This window comes from Anabrus simplex, chromosome 6 (genome assembly GCF_040414725.1).
Source record: "Anabrus simplex isolate iqAnaSimp1 chromosome 6, ASM4041472v1, whole genome shotgun sequence".
NCBI lineage: Eukaryota > Metazoa > Arthropoda > Insecta > Orthoptera > Tettigoniidae > Anabrus > Anabrus simplex.
In genome coordinates, this window is record NC_090270.1 from 293,300,847 (window position 1) to 293,320,017 (window position 19,171).

The 19,171-nt window shown below is 39.9% G+C and overlaps 1 protein-coding gene across 3 annotated transcripts in view; it reads left to right on the forward strand.

The window, feature by feature from the left end:
* LOC136876475 (transmembrane protein 203) overlaps positions 1–19,171 on the forward strand; it is a 36,253-nt gene that overhangs the window by 852 nt on the left and 16,230 nt on the right. The window contains exon 2 of one of the 3 annotated variants that reach the window (XM_067150466.2): positions 9,297–9,465. The exons of 1 other annotated variant lie outside the window; for it this stretch is intronic. In XM_067150466.2, the coding sequence (XP_067006567.1) occupies positions 9,297–9,465 (169 nt within the window). Of the gene's footprint in view, positions 1–9,296; positions 9,466–19,171 lie in introns of those variants that run through there. One more of the 3 variants, XM_067150467.2, reaches the window with a different exon arrangement.

The window sequence follows — 19,171 nt, forward strand, 5'->3', positions numbered from 1 at the left end:
CTCGAGACAGTCAATATTTTCTTCTGATGACGCAGAGCGCAGTTCTCTGCGAAATGTAAAGAATTTCACCTTATTTTCTTGACAGGGTATAAGCCCAAAAGCCTATACAGCATCATGTGTATTATGTAAGGTTCTCAAAAATGCAAATTTGGCTGTCCTAAGTACGGCTTATCCCTGCTGTCAACTCCACTAGTTAGACCTAGGCCTACTTTTATTTTTATGAAAATCACCAAACATTACCAAAACAAACCAACTTAAGTGTAAGCATTGATAATATACCAGATTATATTGTTTATAAAACTTAAGGTGTAGCAGTGTCCTTCATGCTGCCATATGAAATAAATCACAATATTCATAATCAAGTCAGTTTTCAAGCTCACTGAGGAAAAAAAAAAAAAAGGTACACACACACACACTCCATCATCATCATCATCATCATCATCATGCACGCATTCTTCCCACCTCAGCCTTGATCTTCCAACTTTTTGGGATCCTTCTGGCAATGTATTAAATATCCTCTTCATCACTCTATTGTCATTGGCATGAAATAAATGTCCAGTGCACTCTAATCTCATTGTCTTGATGACTTTAACAATGTTGGGTTCATTAAATAATCCTGGTAAGCTCATGGTTGTATTGTCTTCTCCATCATTTTCTTCTGTTTGCCCAAAAATGCATCTCATAATTCTTCTCTTGAAGATACCAAACTGTCTTTCATAAGATTTTGACAGATGCCACGTTTCAGAATCATATTTTAGTACAGATCTCACTAAGATCTTATAGATCATTATTTTGTTTTCCTCTTCAGTAATCAAGACTTGAGATGTTTTCTAAGGCCATAAAAGCACCTATTAGCCAGGGAATCTCTTCGTGGATTTCATCACAAACTTTATTTTTACAATTGACCTTTCACAAGGCCCCAAGTTGCCCAGACCACTATGGAATCCAAATCGAGATTCAACCACATTTTCCTCATGTTTCGAATAAATTCACCCATGCATAATTTTGAGAAATAAGGCTGATTGCTCTAAAGTCTCAGCATTCTTTAGTACTTGCTTTCTTTGACATTTTTCCTCCACTCCTAAGACCGGGTTTCCATGTTTGTTCACAATAATTATGGTCATACGCCCTTTCTCCGTACGAGTCACACTGGGCGAGTTGGCCGTGCGGTTAGGAGCGCGCAGCTGTGAGCTTGCATCCGGGAGATAGTGGGTTCGAACCCCACTCTCGGCAGCCCTGAAGATGGTTTTCTGTGGTTTTCCATTTTCACACCAGGCAAATGCTGGGGCTATACCTTAATTAAGGCCACGGCCACTTCCTTCCCATTCCTAGGCCTTTCCTGTCCCATTGTTGCTGTTATGGAGTTCTCCGTGGTAGTTAGAGGTGAAAGAAGGTGCAGGGATGAACAGGTCTCCACTTACGAAATTAAAGTTAATTTAAAATTTAACAAGGTTATATTTTCTTTGCAAAATCAAGAAATAACAAGAATGACAGGTACAGAGTAGCCTAACAACAAATCGAGAATGTACAATTACAGTAGTTACAGGATTTGGGTTTCGAGACCCAGACTTACAATCCTTGAGCTATAAACCCAACTTTATCCATATACAATATTCAACAAAGGGGCAGAAGATCCCAATCATTCCCAGGAGCTCTTGCTCCCAATTACACAGTAAAGCCTCCTCGAGGCACACAGAAACAAATTTTTTGGAAGCGCAACCCGCTCTCAAAGTTCCAGCCTATTAAAGGCCACACCAAACTCGACCTTCAAGCTGTCCTCCAAGGACATAGACACAGGGGTAAAAATACCCAACCTACTGAGGCCTATTAAGTTAAGAAACAGGTCAATTACATGGCCTCCAAAATACCAACTTGAGTGGAGGCGAAACTTGCACTCCGAATATACTTTATTAAAACCTAATTTGGCCCTAGGCCGCTTATGCAAGGGCTAATCCCATTCTACGGAGGTGACACGATAGAAAACTTTATGACATTACGAGTAGAAGGGAAACAGTTATGAAAACGTAGTCACCTCAAAACAACATGAGTGGGAGCTTGAGAGGGTTAGGCACTCTCTATCCCAATTTGTAGTTTAAAAAGACAGAATTTAAATCAAGAGTCTTTTACATTTTAGAGTAAAGTTACATGGAAAAGGTTTCGAACCCGCCCCGAGGGTTAAACTGCTGAGCTAGCAAGAAAGAAGTTATTAAAAGGCCATTATCTTATTGATGAACCGCTGCCCGAAGAAAGAGGCGCTACCCGCCCCCTGCTACATAATTTACACACTGATAGATGTTACTGAAGTGGCCCAGAGACCCGAAAATCAGCAGTTTATATACCCTCGCGGAACATTCAAGACCTTTTATGAATGAGAACACCCGCCCACAAGCCTTTTATTGGACGGCCAAAAGATTACATGTCAAAACTGAAGAAGAAAACCAGGATTGGTGGGAAATTAATTACAAAAATTACTCATTGGTCAAATTCAAAACTGGCGGAAAGAGAAGGGTTATACAGCCAACCTAAACAATGACAGAAAGAAATTTAACAAAGAACAAACTTATGAACACAAAATTTCTCCAAAAACACAGTTCTTTCACTTCGCACTAGGGTGCATAATTGTAGTCCTTCAGTAGTGCCATCTAAAAGAGAATGTTCACACTTCTCACTCCAGGCAAAACAAAAATACATCGAAAACTACACAGTTCAGAACACTTCAATATTTACAAGTAGGGACATCTTCTGAGAAACTTGAGAATTAACACTGTAGTTAAAGTTCAGGCTTCCTCCAGTAGAGGAGTTTCAACTGACGCAAAGTTTGAATTAGCGGCGCGGAGGTGTACCGCCTGGTACAGTTGCCATAAGACCTATCTGTGTCGATGCGACGTAAAGCAACTAGCGTACGAGTCGCTTCCTTTATTTTCTTGTGTACATTACATAGGTCATGTTTGTCATTGAGTTTTTCTATTTCTGTACACCATTCACTCATTCATTTTTCTTTCGCTTCCCTAATTATATTTCCAATTTTATTTTGAATGACTCTATAGCAGCAGGCTTCAGCTTCATTTCCCTCCTTTGTTTCATGAGTCGGATTATTTCTTATGTCATCCAGGGCTTCTTGTCATACTGTGAGTAGTAGTCCCTTTCAACTGTTCTTCACTTCACTGAAAGCATTTCACAACTCCTCGGGGGTGTGTGTTGCACCTGAGTTTAGTTAAGTCACACCTCTGCCCATAACATCTGCTTTCTTTCCGCAGCTTTGTTCTAAGCCACACTACACGGTTGTAGTCTGAATTCATGTCTGCACCTGGGTGCATCTTTGCCGGTAAAACATTATTCCAGAAATGTTCATTGATAAAGTTTCTGCAACCAAGACCGAAGGGATCTACTGTATTATTTACTTTACTGCCTAGTTTTGCATTCAGGTTACCCATTATTAGTGTTACCCCATTTTTTTTTTTTGTGCTCTTTAAACCTTCCTTTTTTGGGCATAAAAGTTCTCCATTTTGTCATCACTTTTGCGTCTAGTTGGTTGCATAAACTTGGATGATATTAAGGGGAAGGGTTTTGCTTGCAGCTTGATCATGCTGACTCTGTCTGAGTGGGGTATGCAGCAGATAACAGATGGCGGCTGCTTTCGTTTGTGGACAATGAATCCCACTCCGTTACGATGGTTGGTGATGACCCTCCAGTCATTCACCTCGCATTCTCCTTCGCCTTTCCACTGCATCATGCTGATGCCCAAAACATCAACATCCAGCTGCTTCATTTCTTGAATTGTATTGTGGATTTTTCGTGCTTCGTCCATACTTCTGACATTCCAGGTGGATATTTTCATGCCTGGCATCCTCTGGCCATTTAAGGTCTGCTCAGGACTGAGGGTCATATTTGTTGTAGTGTCCTCCGCCCGGGAGCTCCGCAGCCCGCTCCCGCATCAAACCTACTCGACACTACGGTTACGTGATGTTGATCCATGAAATATCACTGTAATATTTGTCACAAATGAAAGGTAATCATTGATTTACTCAAATAAAGCCTCAAATCCCAGGTTGATTAAGAAATACCGTCGTAACTAGCAAGAAATATGTATACGTATTTACTGGGCTGTAAATAGGAATCCATGGTGTTGCATTCTGCTGCTTGCGCCGTCTTTTGTTTCTTTCTTGAGGTCCAGGGCTGGCACCGATGAATGGGAGTGCTATGTCTGCGATTTATGTTATCTTTGTCCATATGTCTTGCATTCCGCCACTCGCGCCATCGTTTGATTTTTCTTGAGGTCCAGGGCTGGCACCAACGAGCTCTCTTTCTAGCTCGTTGGCTGGCACCGATGAATGGGAGTGCGGGTATTTTGTTGAAAAATGGCATGATCATATATATATATATATATTTTAAAAGGAAAATAGCATGATCCCTGTACCAATAAATCGTTTAATGATTCGGTTAGTGCACATGAAGTGTCAGTCCATCAAATTACATTGAATGAGAAAAATCAATAAAACGACACCAAAGAACTTCAGTGAGCAAAGACTTCACAGACGACAGTGTTGGACGAACAAAACGCTTACGGAAGCGCTGCGACATAGCAGAAATAGTTGTTGTAAGGCAGTAAAGTATGTATTCTCTAAAATAAAATATTTCATATTATTTCTTAATCAACCTTCGATTTGAGACTTTATTTGAGTAAAAGCAATTGTTATCTTCCATTTGTGACAAATATTACAGTGATATTTCGTGGATCAACATCATTCACGTAACCCGACGCTACGAGTGTGTGGACAGCAGCGTGCTGACGCATGAGATATGACGTCATCCAACGAGTATATATTGGAGCGACGTTTCCTCCGCTCCAGGCAGTCAGCTGTGTCCAGCGATCAGGCTACACCGTATGTCAGACACGGAGGCACTTTCTTGAAAATGTGTACTGAACAGGTGGACTGAATTCTGATCGGGAGGTTTCACCTCAGGACAACTACGCCTCAGGATACCTGCCTCCCGTATAACTTGCCTTAACCTGCCTAGCATTCTGCTAGTACGAACTTCGAACCAAGTTCAATTCGAACTTCTTAAACTTCAGATAGCCATCTGCTATCCCCAAACTCTCACTCATTTGTGGCGCTCTATCTCGTCAAGATAGACTTCAGTGTACATGTAGAATCCAAATTGTACATACGTAAATATTTCTTCGACAAACAGTCAACTTACTTATGTTTTTATGTAGCGTGTTCATCCTTATAAGAAGGAAGTCTAAATTCCCTTCATTTTGTACATATTGTGTGAAAGACTGCAATCCAATAAACTTTTAAGTTGTGTTTTGTATATTGTGCTTCTTGTATACAACAATATTTATTGGTTTTACAGCCATGATTGGTCTAGGACAGGGATGGCAAACCTTTTCTGACTAGCTTATCAATTAAGGCCTAGTTTATTACTTTCTACTGTCTAGTGTGCCATTGGTTATTTTCCTTAAAATCACAATGAAACCCCCTCATTTGACTTCATTTAGGTATTTCATATAAATCCATTTGACTGAATGTTTCAAGATTTTATTTTGCAAACATCACTGAAAATTACATATCAAAAACAGGTAAATTTTAAGGACAAGATATTATATTTTTCTCTAATAAAATTAAATTTGTAAAAAATTTCCCATAGAATTAATTGTGACACTTTTTATTGAAGTGTACTGTTAAAATTTGCTATGGTGCCAGATTTTTGACTTATTTATTGTGTATTAAAATCATTAAAATAAGTTAGTATGGTGTGCGGCGTACTGCTGAAGTCGTGTTCGCATGTTATGTAGTGGCAGACGTCTCATAGGTTCGCCATCCTTGGTCTAGGATGTAGTTACGCATTGGTCTCCCATTGCTTTCTGCATCGCAGCCTCCTGACCATACCGCTTGATGCAAGCTCTGCCCAAGACCTGTGTGTTGATGCGATGTAAAGCCAATTGTAAAAAAAAAAAGGGAAGAGTGTATTCAGACAAACACAAATACCTAGTCCCCAAGGCACAGAAATTAAGTAATGTTCCTAGAAATCCTCGGCCTGGCTGTAGTACAAACCCGGGACCCTTTGAACTGAAGGCTTTGGCGCTTTTCACCATTCAGCCAAGAAGCAGGACTCATTGTGCACAGGTGGTTGATAAATTTGCTATAATATATTAATGTGGAATATGTATGGTGGGTATTCAGCCCAAAGGCTGGTTTGATCCTCTGCAGCTCCGCCAACAGCTGTCATAAATAGCCTAGGCGTCACTGAAGAGGCGTACTAGGGAAATGAGGAGTGAGGTAGTTTCCCGTTGCTTTCCTCACCAAGCCAGCCATTGCTATTACATATCAGCCTGCCAAGCCCACTGAAATGCATGCACCAACCGACCCTATGAGCGATATTTTCACACCATTTATAACAGGGACTGGCTGCATAAGGAATGGTATAATGTGGAGTAATACAGCTTTATTATTCAGTTTGAATTGATCATACCGAGTGACTTGGCCGTGCAGTTACAGTTGCACAACTGTGAACTTGCATTCGGGAGATAGTGGGTTCAAACCCTAAGATGGTTTTCCGTGGTTTCCCATTTTCACACCGGGCAAATGGTGGGACTTTACCTTAATTAATGCCATGGCTTCCTTCCCACTCCTAGCCCTGTCCTAACACATCGTCGCCATAAGACCTTTCTGTGTCGGTACAACATAAAGCTAGTTGTAAAAAAAAAAGTTTTGATTGTGTGTTGTGTGTAGTTATACTGATTTGTTAATGTTACCATTGTTTTTGTGGAGCAGAAAGAGGTGAAAGAAGGTGCTGGTGGGAATGGGTCTATCTAGTATATCGAAGATTAACTTAAAACTTTAAAATAAAGGTTATATTTCTTTTCAAATCACACACTTAACAGACTTTTCACTGAGTGAAATAACTGTGATGATGATGATGCTTGTTGTTTAAAGGGGCCTAACATCGAGGTCATCGGCCCCAGAGTGAGATAACAAGGTTACAGGAACAGATAGCAGTTTGGAAATAACAAGTGCTGTGCTTCCAGCTCCAAATTTACAAGTTTACTACATCGCAAATGTTGCGTTTAGTTAGTCATGGAGAGAAATCCCAATTCAAGAGCACTTTGCTCCAAAGGTTACAAATATGGCCTTCCAAGGCCCCACTCAGTTTTACACAAAACCAGCAAGAGTTCACACTCTCTCCGAATTCCTCATAGGAGACTGGCTCCCAATTTCTTAAGCAAAAATCTTACAATTTCTGGCCTCTCTAGGCCCAACCTACAAGTTACAGTTTTACACAGGGGTATCTATTACCCAAACTACTTCGTGGAAACAAGAACAGGTTAAATTACTAGCCCGAACACAAAACTAATAGAGGCGTCCACTTGCGCTCCTAGAAAATTAAGTGTAAAACCCTAATTGGGCTCTCGGCCCGATGATGCAGAGGCTAATCCCAAGCTAGTGAGGTGACTAGAATGCAGGTTAATTTAACGCTTTACAGAAAGGAGAAACAGTTACAAAATCATAGTCACCTCAAACTAAATTGAGGGGGAACTCAAGAGGGTAATGCACTCTCTATCTCCGATTTACAATTAAAATCTTTATATAATTTTACATTAGCCAAAAGAGGATTTACATTTTAGAAAACAGGAGGTTACATAGTTAGAAATTAGAACCTTCCCCTTGTGTAAGTCTGCGGTGGCCATTAGACCAGTAGACTGGTGGCCATTACCTTGGCTGTTGAACTGCCAGGCGAAGGCCTTCTGTCTTAACACACGCACTCAGTAAGACGATGATCAATAAGACAAGGTAGCCTGAAAGCCGCAGCTTTTATACCCGAGGGGATAGTTCGAGAGGGTTCTGGACTAAATCCGGACACACCCTCTTATTTTTATTGGCCGAATTCAAAAGGTACAAGAAACCTATAATTGGCTGAAAATTAATTACAGAAAATTCATGTTTGGCCAGATTCAAAAACAGGCGGAATGAGAAAGAAGTGTTGCAAACTTTGAAATAACAAAAAAATGAACATTAATTTAGTTGAGAAAACATAAGAACACAAAACTTCTTTAAATCACTAATTCTTTTACCTTGCACCAGAGTGCATTACCTCTGTTTGTAATGACCACTATGGAGAAAAGTTTAGACTTCTTGAAATAAACAAAAACAAAACAAATAAATCCAGTCAGTTTAGGCAACTTCAAAATAACACATTACTCAGTAATGCAATGGTGACATCTTCTGGTCAATGTTCCAACTTCATGCAGTAGCTGTTTCACGTTTAGTAGGAGAGATAGCGTTCCTTAATGCGCTTCTTTTAAATGTGCGGAGTTGAGGTGTACCACCCGGTACAGTTAATTACATTTAGAAATAGGTTTTAAAATATGGTGAATCTGGAGCAAGATAATTAAAATTTATTGGCAGTGTGGTATTGCAAAGATTTTTGCTTGGTATTCTTTCTTGTTGTATCCAGAAAATTACATTATGAACATTCTTCCCTGTGACTTTGTTAGTGTAAAATGCGACTGCTTATCAACATTTTGAAAAATAACACTCATCTGCTCAAAAGTATCTGAACACTCCTCACTCCTCTGTACATGTAAACTATAGCCTGAAAGTCACTACGACTGTTGCTGCTGGTATAAAATAAGGCTGAGGGCTGCATGTTGGTTAAGATCATCACCGTCTCCTATGCTTAAAAGACCTTACCATTTACCTCTGCTTCCATCTAAGCAGCTCGTAGTTATAAACATACTGCACTGAAAAAAAAACCAAACCAAACCCCATGGCACTACAGCCCTTGAAGGGCCTTGGCATACCGAGCGACCGCTGCTCAGCCCGAAGGCCTGCAGATTACGAGGTGTCGTGTGGTCAGCACGACAAATCCTCTCGGCCGTTATTCTTGGCTTTCTAGACTGGGGCACTGAGAAAAACAGGAGAGAAATGTAATATAGACCATTATTATGGTCAAGTTTATAGATTTAGCTCATACACTGCTGTACAAAACTTAAGGCTCAAGTACCTATACAATAAGCTGCACATGTTGTCAGTGATTGCTAAACGTTCACCTGATAGTTTCCCTCGCAGTGTTCGAAGCTGTAATAAAGGCCAAGCATGGGCCCCCACCGAGTATTAATGTTGGCTACTGGGCAGTATATCCAAGGAACATATGGAAGATAGTTTTGAGTAGGTGTCTGGATACTCATTCTGTCCCTCCTTTCTGCATTGAACACATATTTTCTTCTTTTGGACTTCCTCTTTATGTTGTGTTTTAATTCCAATTCTTGATATCGTTTTATTTCATTACAGTCCCAGTTATCTCGTTGTGAGAAGTTGCTTGACTCAGGGGAACCAGAAATCTTCATTCATGGACTTGGGGCTGCAGTTTCCAGTGGTATTCTTTTAGCTCTTGAACTGAAAAATAAATATTTTGAAACCATTGAGGTGTCTGTTAAGACTTCTACAGTTGATCTTGTTGGTGAGTTGAGCTGCAAATTTATAAATATAAAACTAATATTTTCAGTGAATTATGACATAATTGGGAAACGTGTTTAAATCCAGCCTATATATTTGACATTTGTGTTTTTTGCCACTTTGAGAATATGATCAATATATCTGAACGGTTATCAATGCCAGTGCCTTCGTTTGAAATGATTCCTGTCTCTAGTGATGTTTTCATTTGTTTGACTATAGAATCAAATACATTATACAGTTCTTCTTCTTATTTTCCTACAGCTATTTCCCACACGTGTGGGGTTGCAGGTGCAAACTGTGTTGCACATGTGGATTTGGCCCTGTTTTACGGCCGGATGCCCTTCCAGCCGCCAACCCTATATGGAGGGATGTAATTACTATTGCGTGTTTCTGTGGTGGTTGGTAGTGTAGTGTGTTGTGTGAATATGAAGAGGAGAGTGTTGTGACGGACACAAACACCCAGTCCCCGAGCCAGAAGAATGAATCAGAAGTGATTAAAATCCCCAACCCGGCCGAGAATCAATCCTGGAACCCTTTGAACCGAAGGCCAGTACGCTGACCATTCAGCCAATGAATCGGACCAATTATATAATGTAGTAGCATGTGAAAACACTTGAGTTTGATGAATGGTGTTCGAAAATGTTGTTGTTGTTTGAGTCATCAGTCCATAGACTGGTTTGATGCAGCTCTCCATGCCACCCTATCCTGTGCTAACCTTTTCATTTCTACGTAACAATTGCATCCTACATCTGCTCTAATCTGCTTGTCATATTCATACCTTGGTCTACCCCTACCGTTCTTACCCCCTACACTTCCTTCAAAAACCAACTGAACAAGTCCTGGGTGTCTTAAGATGTGTCCTATCATTCTAACTCTTCTTCTCGTCAAATTTAGCCAAATTGATCTCCTCTCACCAATTCGATTCAGTATCTCTTCATTCGTGATTCGATCTATCCATCTCACCTTCAGCATTCTTCTGTAACACCACATTTCAAAAGCTTCTATTCTCTTTCTTTCTGAGCCAGTTATCGTCCATGTTTCACTTCCATACAATGCCACGCTCCACACGAAAGTCTTCAAAAACATCTTTCTAATTCCGATATCAATGTTTGAAGTGAGCAAATTTCTTTTCTTAAGAAAGCTCTTCCTTGCTTGTGCTAGTCTGCATTTTATGTCCTCCTTACTTCTGCCATCGTTAGTTATTTTACTACCCAAGTAACAATATTCATCTACTTCCTTTAAGACTTCATTTCCTAATCTAATATTTCCTGCATCACCTGCCTTCGTTCGACTGCACTCCATTACTTTTGTTTTGGACTTATTTATTTTCATCTTGTACTCCTTACCCAAGGCTTCATCCATACCATTCAGCAACTTCTCAAGATCTTCTGCAGTCTCAGATAAAATTATAATATCATCGGCAAATCTCAAGGTTTTGATTTCCTCTCCTTGGACTGTGATTCCCTTTCCAAATTTCTCTTTGATTTCCTTTACTGCCTGTTCTATGTAAACATTGAAAAGGAGAGGGGACAAACTGCAGCCTTGCCTCACTCCTTTCTGGATTTCTGCTTCTTTTTCAAAGCCCTCGATTCTTATCACTGCAGACTGATTTTTATACAGATTGTAGATAATTCTTCGTTCTCGGTATCTGATCCCTATCATCTTCAGAATCATAAATAGCTTGGTCCAATCAACATTATCGAATGCCTTTTCTAGATCTACGAATGCCATGTACGTGGGCTTGTCCTTCTTGATTCGATCCTCTAAGATCAGACGTAAAGTCAGGATTGCTTCACGTGTTCCTACATTTCTTCTGAAGCCAAATTGATCTTCTCCCAACTCAGCTTCAACTTGTTTTTCCATTCTTCTGTAAATAATACGTGTTAAAATTTTGCAAGCATGAGATACTAAACTAATGGTGCGGTAGTTTTCACACCTGTCAGCACCGGCTTTCTTGGGAATAGGTATAACAACATTCTTCCGAAAATCAGATGGGACTTCTCCTGTCTCATACATCTTGCACACTAAATGAAATAACCTTGCCATGCTGGTTTCGCCTAAGGCAGTCAGTAATTCAGAGGGAATGTCATCAATTCCAGGTGCCTTGTTCCTATTTAGGTCACTCACAGCTCTGTCAAACTCTGACCTCAAAATTGGGTCTCCCATTTCATCAGCATCATCAGCCTCTTCATGTTCCAGAACCAAATTCTCTACATCGTTACCTTGATACAACTATTGGATATGCTCCTGCCATCTTTCTGCTTTGTCTCCTTTCCCTAGAAGTGACTTTCCATCTGAGCTCTTAATATTCATGCACCGAGATTTCCTTTCTCCAAAGGTTTCCTTGATTTTCCTGTATGCAGCATCTACCTTTCCCAGGACCATACAGCCTTCGACATCCTTGCATTTCTCCTTCAGCCATTCTTCCTTAGCTACCTTGCACTTTCTTTCCACTTCATTCTTTAATCGCCTGTATTCTTTTCTGCCCTCTTCATTTCTAGCATTCTTGTATTTTCGTCGTTCATCAATCAGGTCTAGTATCTCCTGAGTTATCCACTGATTCTTAGTTGATCTTTTCTTCCTTCCTAACATTTCTTCAGCAGCCCTACTGACCTCATTTTTCATGACTCTCCACTCTTCCTCTATAGTGTTTCCTTTAGCCTTTTCATTTAGTCCTTGTGCAACATGTTCCTTGAAACAATCCCTCACACTCTTTTCTTTCAACTTGTCTAGATCCCATCTTTTTGCATTCTTTCCTTTCTTCAATTTCTTCAACTTCAGATGGCATTTCATGACCAACAAGTTGTGGTCAGAGTCCACGTCTGCTCCTGGGAAAGTTTTGCAATCCAACACCTGGTTTCTGAATCTCTGCCTAATCATAATGAAGTCTATTTGATACCTTCCAGTGTCTCCAGGTCTCGTCCACGTATACAGCCGTTGTTTTTGGTGTTTGAACCAAGTATTGGTAAGGACTAAATTATGATCAGTGCAGAATTCAACCAGCCGACTTCCTCTTTCGTTCCTTTGTCCCAATCCAAATTCTCCTACTGTACTACCTTCTCTTCCTTGGCCTACCACTGCATTCCAGTCTCCCATCACAATTAGATTCTCGTCACCTTTTACATATTGTATTAAATCTTCTATCTCCTCATATATTCTTTCGATTTCTTCATCATCCGCTGAACTAGTAGGCATATAGACCTGCACTAGTGTGGTGGGCATTGGTTTGGTGTCTATCTTGACGACAATAATTCTTTCACTATGCTGGTCGTAGTAGCTTACCCGCTGCCCTATTTTCTTACTCATTATTAAACCAACTCCTGCATTTCCTCTGTTTGGTTTTGTGTTGATAATTCGGTAGTCGCCTGACCAAAAATCTTGTTCTTCCTGCCATTGTACTTCACTTATGCCAACTACATCTAACTTTAGCCTATCCATCTCCCTTTTCAGATTCTCTAACCTACCACAACGATTCAAACTTCTAACATTCCACGCTCCGACTCGCAGAATGTCAGTGTCCATCTTCCTGATGATCGCCCCCTCTCGTGTAGTCCCCACCCAGAGATCCGAATGGGGGACTAGTTTACCTCCGGAATATTTTACCCGGGAGGAAGCCATCATCAGTACATCATTCATACAGAGAGAGCTGCATGTCCTCGGGAGTTAGTTACGGCTGTAGTTTCCCGTTGCTTTCAGCCGTGTAGCAGTATCAACACAGCTAAGCCATGTTGAGAATTATTACAAGGCCGTATCAGTCAATCATCCAGACTGCCGCCCTTGCAACTACCAAAAGGCTGCTACCCCCTATTCGATGAACCATTCGTTAGTCTGGTCTCTCAACAGATACCCATCCGATATGGTTGCACCTGCGGCTCGGCTATCTGCATCATTGGGACACGCAAGCCTCCCCACCGCGGCAAGGTCACATGGTTCGCAGAGGAGAAAATGATGCATCAGTATTTCTTGCATTGTATATCCTAAAATCTGTTAGACATTAGAATGTACCGTTGGCTACAAAGCTGTCATTGGAATGGAGTGGTGTCACAATTCCACCTCAATATATGTGACCTGTTCTGCAGAAAGGGGCCTAAAGTTGGATTTTTCATTTTTGAGATTTTTGTGGTTCTAAAGTTGGCATAAGATACCAAAAAAAAAAAAAAAAAAAAAAAAAAAAAAAAAAAAAAAAAAAAAAAAAAAAGAGTTTATGCTTCTAGGTGCTAGTGGCTTTACATCGCACCGACACAGATAGGTCTTATGGCGACGATGGGATAGGAATGGCCTAGGACTGGGAAGGAAGCGGCCGTGGCCTTAATTAAGGTACAGCCATAGCATTTGTCTGGTGTGAAAATGGGAAACCACGGAAAACCATATACAGGGCTGCCGACAGTGGGATTCGAACCCACTATCTCCCGGATGCAAGCTCACAGCTGCGCGACCCTAACCGCACGGCCAACTCGCTCGGTACTTCAAGGTGCAATCCTTCAAAAGGTATTAATTATTGACTCTTGTTATTAAGAAAACCGTATTTAAAAAAAAAAAAAAAAAAAAAAAAAAAGCACAATTACAGCTTTCACTAATTTTCTTACCAGTTCTTACATGACATTGAATGGTGAAGATGCGAACAGCTGTGTAACTTAGTTTGTTAAGAAGACCCATAGGTAGCGCAAGAAGTCAAAACATAGAAATGCAATTTTTACACTCCAGACACTTTTGTTCAGTTCACATGTAGTGCAGGCTGTGGTCCACCATGGTGGAGGGTGGTCACTGATGGCTGTTCTTTGGCTACAGACAGCTTATTCTTTACTCTAGGCAAATTCTTGTTCAGAAGTTTAGCCTAATTTTTTTCTTAAGAGTAGAAAAGGTCTTCATCGCATCGTCATGTTTGTTAGTTGAATAGAAAGTGGAATTAAGATTTTACAAAAGAAAATATTTATAAAATCCTCCTATCAAAACAAGTCAAGTCATCTGTTAGATGAAGCAAAGTCTATACATGTGTCAGCCTATCTCAAGGCCATCTTCAGTAGTAAAACAATGATTACATAATATACAAACAAATTAAAAATCGTAACGATGTGAAGTGACAGTGATCATGATTAGTGAGTTAAAAACACATTGAGGTGCAAAGTCCTCTCGTCTAATAGATCTTGCTGACTGTTAAATAAAACTCTATGCTGAGGAGTGTAGTGAGACCGTCAATACTACGAATAAAACGTGTATAACATTTGTAACTAAAAGTTGTCGTCTCGAATGGAGATGACCTTGTCGGTCTCAAGTCACATTGACAACTGAGTTGTCCTCAGCATAGTGTTTTATTTAACAGTCAGCAAGATCTATTAGACGAGAGGACTTTGCACCTCAATGTGTTTTTAACTCACTAATCATGATCACTGTCCCTTCACATCATTACGATTTTTAATTTGTTTGTATATTATGTAATCATTGTTTTACTACTGAAGATGGCCTTGAGATTAGGCTGAAACATGTATAGACTTTGCTTCATCTAACAGATGACTTGACTTGTATTGATAGGAGGATTTTATAAATATTTTCTTTTGTAAAGTGATAACCGTCAATACGGAATGAGATTCATAACTTGCAATGGAATTAAGATAGGCGTTACTAGTTGAGAGGCATCACTCATAGGTTTCAGGGGTAGCCCTATCAAGTTTTGTACCTGGAACTTTGTGTGTGCTATTACTCGCCGGGCATTGCTTTTTTTTTTCCACAGGTGCAGTAGCGGCCAACCCGTAAGGACGCCCGGACGGTGTTCTCTCTAGAGAAGCAGATATCCTGGATTCAGGAGGTCAAGTAGACTGTATTGCGATTGACCTATCTAAGGCATTTGATAGGGTAGATCATGGGAGACTACTGACAAAAATGAGTGCAATTGGACTAGAAAATTGCATCCGGGAGATAGTGGGTTCGTATCCCACTGTCGGCAGCCCTGAAGATAGTTTTCCGTGGTTTCCCATTTTCACACCAGGCAAATGCTGGGACTGTACCTTAATTAAGGCCACGGCAGCTTCCTTCCAACTCCTAGGCCTTTCCCATCCCATCGTCGCCATAAGACCTATCTGCGTTGGAGCGACGTAAAGCCATGAGAAAAAAATATGTAGAAAAAAAGTGACTGAATGGGTGGCTATATTTCTAGAAAATAGAACTCAGAGAATTAGTCAGCGAAGCTTTATCTGTCCCTGTAATAATGAAGCGGGGAATTCCTCAAGGCAGTATTATTGAACCTTTATGTTTTCTTATATATATACGAAGTGTGCTTTTTAAGTAAGGTCCGTTTTGTTGTAGACACTAGTAGCAAGCGCGCTTATTGCAAGGAGCGCGTGCATCGTGTACTGGCATGCCTCGGGAACAACTGTGCTCAGTTTCAGCTCTGTACCTAACCTGTACGGTTCTGTTCTGTGCTTTCAAAACGTTTAAGACTATCAACTCGCCCGCTGCATGTGAGGTTCGGTCAGTGATATGGTTTTTGTCAGCAAGGAACCTGTCTGCTGCAGAAATTCATCGGCAGATTTGCGAAGTGTACGGTGATACTGTTATGAGTGAAAGCAAAGTGTGTAAGTGGGTACGACAATTCAAAGATGGCCGTGACAACATCCATGATGAGGACCGTTCCGGTCGCCCTTCTTTGATTACAGACGATCTGGTGGCTTCAGTTGAAGCGAAGATTCGTGAGAATAGGCACTTCACAATAACAGGTCTCTCAAACGAATATTCTGATGTGTCGAGATCAGTGCTTTACAACATTGTTTCTGAACACCTGAAGTTTAGGAAACTGTGCTCCCGTTGGGTCCCGAAACTTCCAACAGAGGACCACAAAAACCAAAGATTTGAGTGTACGATGAAGTTCTTTACTCTTTATGACGAAGAAGGTGACGGCTTCTTGAGCCAGATCGTAACTGGAGACGAAACATGGGTTTCGCATATCACGCCCGAATCGAAGGAACAGAGCATGGAATGGAGATACACACACTCGCCTGTAAAGGTGAAAGGCAAACAGACTCTGTCCCAGCGCAAAATCATGGCGTCGGTGTTTTGGGATAGGCGTGGTGTTTTGTTGGTCGACTTCATGCAACGACGAACCACTATCAATGCAGAAGCATACTGCCAAACCCTGAGAAAGCTACACAGAGCGATTCAAAACAAAAGACGCGGCATGCTGACAAAGGGAATTGTCCTTCTCCATGACAATGCAAGACCTCACACTGCAGGTCAGACCCATGATTTATTGGACAGTTTTGGCTGGGAAGTTTTAGACCACCCACCCTACAGTCCTGATCTTGCGCCGAGCGATTACCATCTGTTCCTCCACCTTAAACATCACCTCAGTGTCAACCATTACAATGATGATGACAACGTGAAAACGGCAGTGAACTCTTGGTTATCGGAGCAGGCGGCAAGTTTTTATGAAGATGGTATTTTAAAATTGGTTACGAGGTGTGATAAGTGTTTGGACAAACTTGTCAACTATGTTGAAAAATAGAGTGAAGTATGTACTTTCTGAAAATAAATTTACTTTTTTGAAATAACCTTTCGTTGTGTACTTATTTTCAAACAGAGCTTACTTAAAAAGCACGCCTCGTATATCAATGATATGTTAAGAAGTGGAATCAGAGATCAAGCTTTTTGCAGAGGATGTTATTCTGTACAGAGTAATAAATAAGTTACAAGGTTGTGAGCAATTGCAAAATGACCTCGATAATGTTGTGAGATAGACAGTAGGCAATGGTATAATGATAAATGGGTTAGACAGTAGGCAATGGTATAATGATAAATGGGGTTAAAAGTCAGGTTGTGAGTTTCACAAATAGGAAAAGTCCTCTCAGTTTTAATTACTGCGTTGATGGGGTGAAAGTATCCTTTGGGGATCATTGTAAGTAACTAGGTGTTAATATAAGGAAAGATCTTCATTGGGGTAATCACATAAATATGATTGTAAATAAAGGGTACAGATCTCTGCACATGGTTATGAGGGTATTTAGGGGTTGTAGTAAGGATGTGAAGGAAAGGGCATATAAGTCTCTGGTAAGACCCCAGCTAGAGTATGGTTCCAATGTTTGGGAGACCCTCACCAGGATTATTTGATTCAAGAACTGGAAAAAATCCAAAGAAAAGCAGCTCGATTTGTTCTGGGTGATTTCCGACAAAAGAGTAGCGTTACAAAATGTTGCAAAGTTTGGGCTGGGAAAACTTGGGAGAAGGGATACGAGCTGCTCGACTAAGTGGTATGTTACAAATATCATGGTTAGTCTGTATTGAAATGCACATTAAGTCAATAATGTTACATTTATTTATTATTGACCACCTATTCAATACAAATTCTTAAAAAATCTTGTCATATTAAATTATAGGGGTATGTTTCGCTTATTTTATGGGCATCATCAGACTCAATCTCATACCTATCGGACTAAGATCAGGATCCTGATTTGCTTTGACCAACGTATTAAACAGAGAAATGTATATTTTTAAAGTTGAGGGCACTTATTGTAGACTTATTTTAATCTGTAAATTGTCAACGAGAACCTACAATAAATGTCCTCCACCTTGAAAATATACATTTCTCTGTTTAATACTTTGGTCAAAGCAAATCAGGATCCTGATCTTAGTCCGATATGTATGAGATTGAAGCTGATGATGCCCATAAAATGGGCGAAACATGTCCCTATATTTTAATATGACAAGATTTAAGTCTTAATTTTTAAGAACTAATTTGTATTGAATAGGTGGACAATAATAAATGTTTGTAACATTATTGACTTAACGTAGGCCTCCATTTCAATATGGACTAACCATGAGATTTGTAACATGTAATGTCAAAGCCAACCAGGCTTATTATAAGTTAAATAAATTTCTCAACCTAAAGGTCAAGATTTGTAAAATAAGTAAAGACATACCTTTTTTAAAAGAATGTCTAAGACTAAAATTGGTCCCCTGATTTTTAAGACATGTCCGAAGGAAAGACTCATCTGCTCCCAATTTAACTAAAATCCAAAACAGAACCAATGAAATCTGGCTTAAAGATGAAAACATTTTATAAAAAGGAAGCAAAATTGAACTTACAGGTGTACAGATTACACCTAACAGTAGCTCAAAATGTAGCCCCATTAGAATGGAGTTCCTTTCTGATACATGTTGACTACAAGTTAAATGACACGTTAAGCAGGAAACAAATAACATTAGATAAAAAACTTTCTCACTTAAAAGAAACCCAGCCACAGTCACCTACAAAGAACACAGAAAAAATAAAAAGAGTGGAGAAAAGAGTAAAGAAAAAATAAAAATAGGTCTTTTAAGCAAAGGGTTAAAACATAATTGCCCCAGCAAAAAAAGAAAATGATGTGATCACCACTATAGCTGAGGTTGAGTTGAATATTTCAAAACTCCCTTTGGAATTACAGAATGATACTAGGTATGATATAAAAAAGAAATTACCAACAGAAACCGAGGAATTAAATGAAAGTTCTGACACCAACCACGCAAGATTAATTCAAGAAATGAAAACCAAAATATAAAACAATAATAGAATAGTAACCAAAGGGGATAAAGGGGGACTACAGTTTTATTAGATAAGAATGATTATATTAAATAGAAGGTTTATTTTACAGTTTTCCATAGTCAACAAAACCCCACAGCAAGAATCCAACAAAATTTAAAAACACTAGTAAAGAATTCAATATTTTTACTTAATGAGCAAGAAC